The 12439-nt window shown below is 43.8% G+C and overlaps 1 protein-coding gene across 1 annotated transcript in view; it reads left to right on the top strand.

Annotated features, from left to right (window-relative positions):
• ABCG5 (ATP binding cassette subfamily G member 5) overlaps positions 1-12439 on the top strand; it is a 34203-nt gene that overhangs the window by 13579 nt on the left and 8185 nt on the right. The window contains exons 6-8 of the mRNA XM_083175709.1: positions 7703-7835; positions 9587-9726; positions 11785-11914. Coding sequence (XP_083031835.1) covers positions 7703-7835; positions 9587-9726; positions 11785-11914 — 403 coding nt within the window. The remainder of the gene's footprint in view (positions 1-7702; positions 7836-9586; positions 9727-11784; positions 11915-12439) is intronic.

Here is a 12439-nt window from a genome sequence, read left to right as displayed (position 1 = left end):
CCTGGATGGGCAGGGTACTGGAGATGGACAAATACATGGCAAAGCCCCAGAGAGGACAAAAATCCTCACAGCAGGGAAAAGGAAAGTCCAAAGACCTGCCTCCTAACACAATCCCTCCATCACCGAGTCAGTGTGGAGAGACCTCTGCAGAACTCGAAGACACACAGCGTCCACACTCCCCACCCAAGACGGATATGACTACAAGTGAGATTACAACCATTCTAGCAGCATTGCTAGATCAGAAGCTAGCCCCAATCAAAGAATCCATCGACACAGCCCTGGCCCAAATAGCTCAACAAGACCAGCGCCTGTCAGAGGCAGAACAAAGGGTCTCGGACTTGGAAGATGAGCTAAACAATGTCAAAACTACTATGGCATCCCAGGAGAAAACGATAACAATAATGCAGGATAGGTTGGAAGACATGGAGAACAGAAACAGACGGAATAACATCAGAATCATAGGCATTCCAGAGTCCGTCAAGAACGCAGCCCTGATGCCATTAGTATCAGAGTGGCTACCACGCACCCTGGGATGTGTCTCACCAACAGAATCAATTATAGTGGAGAGAGTACATAGAGTTGGTCCAGACAGACACCAACAACCCCGCGACCGACCCAGACCGGTCATACTACGCATCTTAAACTATGCTGATAAAGTCCGCTTGATGGAGGCATATAGAAGACACCCTGATCTCCGCTATGAAAATGCCAAATTACTTCTCTTTCAAGACTTCTCCTATCTAGTGGCGTCGAAACGAAGAGAGTTCACCCCTATATGCAAAAGACTCCACGAAATGAACTTCCGATTCTCCTTACTCTACCCAGCTAAACTAAGAATCATCTACGACGGGAAACCATATCTCTGGGACTCTCCACAAACAGCTGCAAATTTCCTGGACTCTATTCCCTCCGAGCCTACCTCTCACACAGACCAGACGGGCTAACAAATATACCCCCGTTTGGGAACACACCAATCCAAACCAAAGCTTTCACAACCAGGAGATTGAAGACTACTAGTTGGTATTGTATTACATTGGTTCAGAAATATTTGATAAGCCTGTCATGTATTGTAAACCCTTGGCCAAAAAAGGCCAGCGTAAGCTCACACCTGCAAAATGACCCCCCGGAGGCCCTCCCGGGGGGGCGGACTGGGGGCTGGGAAACGAAGTCAATGCCAGCAACCAATGGCAGTGTTACATGTTCTATGGATGGCTGGTGCTTGGGGTCAGCGGGTGTCGTTCCGGTCACGAGACACCTACACGCCACTACATACACGTGCTGGCCCCAACGACCATGTTTTTGGTACAAAAACTATTTACAAAATGTTATGTTCTTCTTTATTACAGTTAATGTTGTTAACAGTACTAGAAAGGTATCGCCAAGTACAGACAGGGGCCCTAGGCCTATAACCACACCCCATGGTCTGCTCGCTGGGACAGACAGGGGATCTCAGAGCGCTATAGCTAATTGGTTACATCCTAGGGCAGGTATAGGATAATGACACAGCAATATACTAATAGCACAACCAGGACACAAAAGCAGTTGAAGTTTGTCTCCTGGAACGTAGAGGGCTTAAATTCGCCGATCAAACGACGCAAGGTGGTGAGCAGACTAAAGCGTCTGCACCCCGATGTGGCCTTCCTCCAGGAGACACACTGGGACATTAAAGACCCCAATACACTTAGAGATACATGGATCAATGAGTTCCAAGCTGCATCCTTCACAGCTAAACGTAGGGGAGTGCTGATCCTGTTCCGCAAACACTTACCCTATACTATTAAAGACACGTGGGCGGACCCGGAGGGCCATTTCCTATTCATTAAGCTGGAAATTTGTAACTCCTCATACACGTTAGCTACTATATATGCCCCCCAGACCCCAAATGCTCCCTTCTTTACCTCACTTTACACCAAACTATTGAACTGGAGAGAAGGAGAGCTGATACTTGGCGGAGACTTTAACAATGTACTCTCAAAAGGTTTGGACAGATCGGGTAGGAGATCTGTAGCACCAGATAGGACCCAAACCTCCCCCATCACGCTCCTTACCGACTCTTTGCAGCTATGTGACCCCTGGAGATGCCAACACCCCACTGCTAGGGAATATACATTCTATTCACACCCACACAACACCTGGTCCCGCATAGATTCATGGCTAGTTTCTAACACACTATATCAAAGGGTAGTAGATACAGGAATTGACCTCATAGACTTATCAGCCCACGCCCCAATCTGGTTCACCATCAAACTACAGGATCCACTTACCACATCATATAACTGGCGATTTCCCTCCTACCTAGCTCAATCAACAGACTTCAAACTACACCTAGAACACGCCCTCTCCACATATGCCTCAGATAACAGTCAGCATCTGGAAGACATCCAACTATTCTGGGCAGCTTCTAAACCGGTAATCAGAGGCCAACTGATAGAATACATAGCTAGAAGACGTAAAAAACTCAACGCAACCATAGCCGAGCATAGTGGGAACCTAGCTATAGCTTACAACAGCATGCTTCTCTCGGACACAGCTGACACGCGTAAACAATATAGCGAAGCAAAACATGCATATGATACGTTATGTACAGAGAGAGCTCAATTTTCATATGACCGTACCCGCAATAAATATTTTAGGAGCTCCAACAAAACAGGCAGGCTTTTAGCTAACCTCATTCGTTCACAATATTCCCCTCTGCATATACTGCAAATAGCCTCACCAAACGGATCCCTGATATCGGGAACTAAAGACATCTCCACAGCTTTCCAGAACTACTACACACAACTATATAGAGAAACACCAGACAGACCACAAGAAACTGAACAATTCCTAAAGATGGCACAACTCCCGACCATCACTACAGAGGAAAGGGAATCCCTCACAGCCCCGATCACTGACCAAGAACTCCTGCTTACTATTAAAACACTCAAGAAAGGCAAGTCCCCAGGCCCGGACGGGTTTAGCTCCGAATATTATCAGATGCTGAGAGACAAACTGCTACCGCACCTACTTAACCTATACAACACTATCCTAAGAGGCGCACCACCCCCTCTAGACTTCACCGCGGCTAGAATTGTGGTATTCCCGAAACCTGGCAAAGACGCCACCCTAGTACAATCTTACCGCCCCATCTCCCTCCTAAACGTAGACCTAAAAATCTTCACCGCAATCATAGCTCAGAGATTACAACCAATCTTACACAGAATACTACACCGTGCCCAAAACGGGTTTATTAGAGGTCGTACGTCAGTCCACAACATTCGCACTCTCATAGCCGCAATGCTCAAATTCAAACACCTGAATAACCGAGAGGCCATTATAATTAGCTGCGATGCCGACAAGGCATTTGATCGGGTCTCCTGGAATTACCTTAAGCAGATCTTTCAATGTCAACAGTTTGGTCCTGACTTCATCAACATCTTTGACATGCTTTACTCCTCCCCAACGGCTCATCTAACAATAAATGGTTTAAACTCCCCCCACTTCAAGCTGTATAGGGGAACAAGACAAGGGTGCCCCCTATCCCCGCTTCTGTTTAACTTAGCCTTAGACCCCCTAATTCGCACATTCTATCACGAGACATCTTGGCTGGGGATACCCTTGGGAGACTCGGAGGTGAAGGTGTCAGCATTTGCTGATGACCTCTTATTGTATGTAAGCAACCCCAAGAAGGCCCTCCCCGGTTTGTTGGACATGCTCGCCACTTTCCATGACATCTCAGGCTTTTTGATAAACTGTCAAAAAACTGAAGCCCTAGCACTATACCCCGAGGCCCAACTTGATTGGGGCACCTCGTTCCCCTTCAGATGGAACCAGGGACAACTCAAATACTTGGGACTACAGATTTCTAGAGATGTAGCGAACCTCTATGAATTAAACTATACTCGCTGTATAACCCAAATGCAAAATGACTTCACCAAGTGGAAACACTTACCACTATCCTACATAGGGCGCTCAAACCTCTTTAGAATGGTCTCCTTTCCCAGACTGTTGTATGTAATACAAATGCTCCCCTTCCTCCCCCGAAAACAAGACATCCTAACCATAAACAGAGCAATAACGAAATTCATCTGGGCAGGAAAACGACCCCGCATATCTCTAATGAAACTTCAACAACCAACATTAAGTGGGGGTATTAACCTCTCCAATGTACAGGAATATGCTCTAGCTTCTAATCTACGCTATGTCTTGGATTGGTTGGGTGGGGTAGACACAGGGCCGGCGCTACCCACTCAGCAGCTCCTGCAAAGCAGGGAGGCGCCATGCTGAAAAGGCGCTGTCTCCCTCCCTGCTCTGCTAAAGCTGCCTCAGCCCTCACTGTCACTGCCTCCTGCACACTGCCCGCAGCACCTGTCTGACAGCAGGCGGGCAGAAGAATAAAGAGCTGCTCCCTGCACTGCGGGCGGCAGTATGGAGAGGCTGAGCAGCTCCCTGCACCGCACACACACTGTCCTCCTCCTGCGACCTGCTCCCTCTTCCTCACGGACACTTGCGCTGAGGCATGTAGCACTGTCTCTGAATGCCTGGATGACATTTCATGTCTGGATCCGCCCCTGACCCATTGCTCCCTGCGCCTGTCAGCTGTCAAGCAAATGATGAACAGGCAGCAGTGCCACCTCCCCTTCCTTTCCTTTTCTCAGTGTGCTGTGCCAGTGCCACTGCCAGTCCTCAACACTCCGCCCCCTCTATCTCCTCCCCTCTTCTTCCATCTCCTTCTACTCTCCCCTCCTTTCCCTCTCAGTCACAGTATGCTGCACATACTTTTTGTACTGCTTTTGGATCGCATCACACACACATTGCATGCATGCCGTGCGATGCGATCGAGCCCACAACGTATGCGATTCTCGCAGCGTGTATGGGCACCTTTAGTGCCTGCAACATTTTGCGGACACAGCACTGAGATGGTGTATGCATACATGTACATGCACCAGAGATCCTCCATAGGATCGCATGTTGCATACACTCCCACAACCGGGCTGCAGCTTGTTGCAATGGCAATGTGAAAGGGCGCAAAATGTATGGTTTGCAGGAGGGCGCCGGACACCCTAGCACCGGCCCTGGGTAGACAACTACACTTATAACTCTATAGACCAGTCATTCCTCCAAGATCGCACCCTAGATGCCCTACTACACACACCCTGCTCCCAACTCCCAGAACCTCTCAAGACCAACCCCCTCATACAATCACCTTGTCTAGCCTGGCGAGCCATAAGGAAAAAACTACACTTACCGTCGAATACCTCACCGCACCAACCGCTGATACATAACCCAGAATTTCAGGGGGGGAGACCAGATCCCATCTTTCTCCTATGGCACTCTAAAGGCCTCAGGTCCATTCACCAATTCTTAGAAGAAGACCACAAGACACCTCTCACTTTAACCCGACTGAGAGAAGGATTCTCGCAACTCCACATACCTATGTTTGCATACTTCCAAGCAAGAAGTTACATATTAAAAACACTACCTAAGCTAACCACAAACAACTCAGATAGGTCCTTGGACGTCATGATCATACATCGAAAAGGTAGTCGAACCCCCACCTCATTGCTATATCGCCATACCCGCACAAATCTGGACCTTTCCAAAGTCACTGCGGGGATGGGTAGGTGGAGGGAGGTTTTTCCTGATATTCCATTAGAAACCATAATCAAGTCATCCGTATCCCTGAACAAACAACTCCTCTCGACCACATTTATGGAAATGCAACTGAAGATCTTGCACAGGGCATACTATACACCTAAACTCAGATACCTAACAGGGGTCTCAGACAACACACACTGCTTCAAATGCTCAGAACCGGAGGCAGATATATACCACTGTTTGTGGACATGCACCATAGTTCAAGACTTTTGGCTGGAGACCGAAAGATATATCACTCACACACTTTCCATACCATTTAAGGTCTCAGCCTCATGGGCGCTATGGAACATACTCCCGCCTGACCACACCCCCAGAAGGGCCCACCCACCAAAACGACTATTAGCCAAAATAGCAGCAGCTAGCAAAAAAACCATCCTATCACAATGGATTCAAACGGAGAGAATTCCCTACCAACTCATGCTATCAAAGCTAAAATTCTTATTTCAGATGGACTGGATTGAATGTCTTCTAGATGTTGAGTCAAGAGCACCTAAATTCTTCGAAACATGGCTGCCATACCTCCCTACCCTAACACCCATAGAGCGAGACAGAATCAGACAAATGGTACACTTAACAACCTGGTACAATATGACTAACCTCCAATTGGGCCACCCACCCTTTTAACACTAATGTATACACATGACCCTAACCCTCCGTGGCATATGAGGCACGCCTTAAGGTAACACCTAAGGATAAATACCTGGTTGGACTGTTAAATGTGTGTATGATAACTGTGTCACTCCTTTGCTATTTACTCTTGTCTGTACATGTAAGGCAAAAATGCTTATCTTTATGCTTTTGTACTGTAACTCTTGTTGAATCAATAAACAAATATTTAAAAAAAAAATGTTTTGCATGAGTTGTACAGAAGATTCCTATAATTACTCTACTATTGGGGGGGGTCCATGTCTCATTATAACTGCCAGTTTGCCAACACCTCCCAGCCTGCTCTCATTGCGGTAGTGAACGGGCTCCAGGCGTACAACCACCAGAGACTTGAATTATTCACAGGCATATTGATATATATTGCATATTACAAAAAATCCCTCCAGTTTACTTCATATACAGTATATATGCTCAAGAAGATCCCATTTTGGTATTTACATGACACAACCCATATTTGGAACACCATTGAAGCGCATATCATATTTTTAAACTGATACTCCCCAGAGGTTAATCATGCTGATTTCATGTATGTTTGTACCTGTTTATTTTATTTATTTTTTATTGTATTTTGATTAATATTTTTATTGAAATAAATTGTGGGTTTTCCTACAGTCATTGCTTCACAAGTATTATTAAGCGTCACACAGTTTTCTTGTTCTATTTGTTTTATTGTGGAGGGTGGCATTCTTTCACTGTAGTAGCAGCTGAGAAATACAGCACACACTTGCATTCCCTAACGCTTTAGAAAGGGTTTGACCCTGGAAATATTTTTGAAATGGAAACGTCACTACTGTGAAAGGTGCTGAATGTTAGGTTTGAAGGAGAGGGAGGAATCAAGAATAACTCCAAGGCAGTATACAGTATTTGGGGGTTAGATGAGATAGTTGTTCCATCAATAGATACATGTATAAAGTCTTTAAGAGTGATAAAGTGGAGATGTCCAAAGCAACCAACCAGTGTGTAACTCATTTTTTTAGCCTAGTATTCTAAATGACATTTAAATGCTATTATAACCTATGCATCTCCTAATGTACTCTGTACTGCTGTTCTGATTATCTCATTGGCTACAGGTTGTCTCCATCCATTTCAGTAGTAATTGGAGATTGATAAGCAAACAAAAATGTAACCATGACATACTGTATGCAATTATAAACATCCACCCCCTCCCCTCAAAATAAAAAGTACTAGCTCCAACAAATGTTTTGATGTTCCTATAATGGGTGGGATGTAATGAACTGGGCCAAGTTCAGCAGCAATGTAGGATGCTGGCTGAACAGGAAGGGGCAATAATTTACAAGGCCGCTGAACTCGGACTTCATTACATCCTGTCCACAGTTTGAACTAACTAATGTGTTAAATAGGGACATGTTGTTATATGTTTTGCCTCTGTATCTTTCAGGTAGATTCCGTTATGGCAGAGTTGAGTCTGACCCATGTTGCAGACACTGTAATAGGTGGTCGCCTTTTCAACGGCATCTCCAGCGGCGAAAGGCGTCGGGTTTCTATAGCATGCCAGTTAATTCAGGATCCAAGTGAGTGGACTTTTAAATATAGTTTGTTCTAAGGTTTTTGCATTCTCAGTTGTTGCACAAATAAATCTATATGCATCTAGACAGAAGTAGTTAATAAGATAAAGTGGAAGGATTGGGTGGTAGATGATGAAAGTGCAATGCACTACTGTATATATTGTACACCAGATTTCCACCAAGATGAGAACACCGCAATATCTATGAACAGTGCAATATACAATGCACTGCAATATGCAAGGACCCGGCCATATAGAATAAACCTCCAAATCCGAGGACACTCTCTCATAGATCCATCCCAATATCCAAGAAACGTCCCTCCAAACACAACACTAATGTTGGAAACATTTTACTCTTTTCCCCAGCCACATTTCCATCTAGTTATCTCATTACACACACACGAATGTACACATTCTCAGGATGATGTCCTCTTTCCTCCATAACTATGGTGGCACTTTCCCCTTCTCATCTCTGCATCTTGGTGGCCTTGGGTCAGAGCAATACACCAAGTTTTGTGTGTAACAAATTAATTCCTACGCTAAACCCCAACTAAGATCACCATACTCTCTTTACACGACCAGGCAGACATTCTGCTTTTCTGCCATGATGTTTTGTTCTTCTGTCCACTCCTAAACTAAAGCTAATACAAGTCAGTGAGACCTGTCGATGTGAAGCATGCATCCCTTTACTCCTATCTAGTCCTCCCAGTGACTTACAGCACTGGGGCATGGCCGAGCTCTACAATGATGTCAGAGGTTACAATAGTCTGATAAGAATCTGGAGAATCATAGGTATACATCACATGTACAGTAAGCAGGAGAAATGAGTGGTATTAAATAGCTGTAATTCTGGGAATATGGCATACAAACATGTAGGTCAGGGGTGGCCAAACCTGTCCTCAAGATCGACCAACAGTTCACGTTTTTCATGCAACCTGTGGATCTATATTACGAATGAATGCAGTAGGTTTGAAAATGTGACAGTTAGTAATGACTAAAGCTGTGCACCAATTAGGCCATTTGGAAAACGTGGACCGTTGGTAGATCTCAAGGACCGGTTTGGCCACCCCTGATGAAGATCATGGATCATTATGATGGACATATGGCTTAGTGCTACACAGATACAATTCTCAGTCCATAAAATGATAGAAGGGATTGCCAATGACCATCAATGTCTAGCAAGCACCAAATAAAAGGAATCAGGGACAACTGGGAAGTGGGACATACAAATAAAAGACTCACTGAGTATGATCATTAAATAGTCTCTGGAAGCTATTAATTATTATGATAGCTGAAGAAGAAACCTGAATGGTTAATAATGAAATAAAAGCACAGCTTAAAGTAAAATAAAAGAAAAAAGACAAACATGACACAAAACAAAACAATTTGCCAAATAAAATAAAAATTCTACTTTTAACAAAAAATTAGGACATCCGACATTAATAAAAGCATGTTTGCTTGCAAGAACTTTTGTTGGTTGTATTTCTCAGCAGTTTTATTCTGAAACAATACCTAAAATTACAATATGAACATGCTCCAAAAATAACAATAGAAAAACGTAAATGAATGACATAATTTCAGTAGCATGACCAAAATGTGAGTCATTTACAAATTATAAATTCTAATCAGTGGCAATCACTGAGTGTTTTTTTAGCCTATGATAATTATTAGTAACAGATCATTCTAATGTGCCCAGGCAGTCGGGAACTGTTTATTTATCCATTTGTTCAGCCTCTGACTCTCCTCTGTCCCTCGTAGAAATCATTTTACTTGATGAACCAACTACTGGTTTGGATGCAATGACGGCAAATCATATCGTTATGCTGCTTTCTGAGCTGGCTCGTAAGGACAGAATAGTAATTATTTCAATTCACCAGCCACGCTCAGAACTATTCAAGGTAAGTAAATAAAAAAACAACAAAAACACATTTTATGTTTCCATCACCAATTTTGTTATACACTATAATTTTATATTGCAAACTGAGAGTTACTGCAAACAGATAAATTGTGTCGAAATAATGCAGTTTTTGCTCCATGAGTTTCGGTTTGCACGTTTCCCAACTTCGCTCTAACACTTCTTTTTGGAACCAGAATGTAATTTTCAGGATCTTATTTACGCATTATGCACATATGAAATATGTTCTATTGATATAAATGGTGTAATTAAAATATACTTTATTGCCGACAGGTCTGGAAAAAAAAAAGAAGCTATCAGGAAGTCTCTGTATTCCCCTAGAACAAATAACAACAACACAAATACATAGCTTAAACCAGTGGTTGCCAATCTTTTATGGCAGCCTAGATTATTAGTATATTAGTACCCCTAGGCCAAAACACTATTTTTAAATATTAAACATTGACCATATAAAAAAAAAAAAAAAAAAAAAACAGATTTAGTCCTTACTTGCCTACCGTCCCGGAATGGCCAGGAGGCTCCCGCAAATTGGGTCCCCCTCCTGGCCCCCCTCCGGGAAGGTGGGCAAGTCTCCCGCAGCCCCAGCACCCCCTTTCCCCACTGCAGCAATTTTTTTATTTTTACGGGTGCATGGGAGGGGGCGGGACTAAAATGGCGCAAATCACGTTATTTTGCACCATTTTAGCCCCTCCCCAAATCCGCGGACCTGTGAATTGCCGTGGATGACTGTCATGGGGGCAGGGCTTGGTGATGTCAGTCTCATCCTGCCCCCTTTCACTCCTCTCTGGGCTTCTCCCGGAGAGGAGTGTAAAAAAGTAGGCAGGTATCATTTAGTCCTGTGGCACCCCTGCTAGTGCCACAGCACGTTTTGGAATCACCTCCCTAAACAAATGGTAGTGCTTTATAATCAGGGCAGCCATCAGGGGTGGACTGCGGGGACTCCAGTCCCGGGCCCGGACAGAAAGAGGGACCAGGACTGGAGTCTATCAAGTATAATTTGTCATAATTTCAATTGACGCAATATACAATAGCCGTAGAGGTTGAGTAGTGCGGCCAGGGCTGCGGACACAGGAGGTCTCACCAGACATGCCATTGGTTTAACCAAGGGGAGGGGGGCCCTGCCTATCTTGTCAGTCCCGGGCCCCACAATTTTTGATGGCGGCCCTATTTTTTAACAGTTTTAGTGAAAATGAAAAAAAAAAAGTACCAACTTTGAAGAACAAAGATGGGTTTGAAAATGTCATTCAGAAGCTAATTGGCCGGTTGAAAACCACTTTACATTTTATTACTCTTTGAAGCTTGGTTCATCTGGCCCATAAAGTATTGGGGGTAAATTTACTAAAGTGTGAGTTTTTAGAAGTGAGAGATGTTGCCCATAGCAACCAGATTCTAGAATCCTCTACAAATTGATATGAGCAACATCTCTTACTCCTAAAAACTCTCACTTTATTAATGTTATCCCTTGGCATCTGATATATTGAATCACTCTGGGTTATGCATGTTCATTTGGAATGGGATCATTGGGTCCACCAAAAGATGGTCAACAGTCATTAGGTCGACACCGTTGGGTCAACATACTGGAAGGTCGACGGGTGTCTAGGTCGACATGGGAGAAGGTCGACAGGTGTTTAAGTCGACACAAGCAATAGTTCGACATGGGGTAGGACGACAGTCTCAAAAGGTAAACATTGGGTTTTTCACTGTTTTTTTTACCTGAATGTCGTCACAGTCGACATGGACATGGTTTTAAGTGCTCGCTGCGCTCAGCACACTATTTTTTCTCCCACCATGCCCTAGTGGATGGTAGGGCATGAAATACTGTCTGTGGGCACGTCAGCTCAAAAAAACAGTGAAAAACCCCATGTCGACCTAAACACCTGTCGACCTTTTCCCATGTCAACCCTGTCGACCTTGCAGTATGTCGTCCCAACATTTAGTAAGAGAAAGTCTGTTCGTTATATAAAATCATTACACTATATTAACACAGCATGTTTATCCTATATACTGTACGTACATGTCTTCTTTTTCATTTGAAAATCAGATATTTGATAAGATTGCTATCATGAGTTGCGGAGAGCTTATTTTCTGTGGTAGCAATCAAGAAATGATATCATTCTTTGACGATTGCGGATATGAATGTCCACAACATTCCAACCCATTTGATTTTTATGGTAAGAAATCTATTGATTTGCCTACTCCCCAATCTATTCCATCTTTAGCAGGGTATGCTGGGATGTGTAGTTCAACAACAGCTGGTGGGCCAAAGGTTCCCCATCCCTGCCCTAGAGCAGGGCACAGGTATAACCATTACTGGCTGATATGTTTTAAAAGATACACAAATGGTATTAATTATTTTACTTTCTATACGAAGGAGATCTGTAAAACATGCACTGCTAGGAGTTCCTGGGGACAGGAGTTGTGAAACACCTCACTATTTTCATACCTTTCCATGTAACTCTTATCAGGAAAATTGTATTTAATTTACAGTTTACATGTACAGTACTGTGCTTTCTGTAAAATATATGTGGGCATATATGATACAGATATAGTGGTTTGCAGACGCTGCATCATGCCAACCAATACAAGTTTAGGAGATGTGCCAGTTCCAGCACCCCATGCTCTGCACACACAGTAATAGAACACTGTATGAATATAAAATATTGCATGTTGGGTCTTCTGCTTCCACTTATGCTGAA

This window comes from Crinia signifera, chromosome 3, assembly GCF_055691185.1.
Source record: "Crinia signifera chromosome 3, ASM5569118v1, whole genome shotgun sequence".
Classification (NCBI taxonomy): domain Eukaryota; kingdom Metazoa; phylum Chordata; class Amphibia; order Anura; family Myobatrachidae; genus Crinia; species Crinia signifera.
This window is presented reverse-complemented; position numbering and strand designations above follow the sequence as displayed.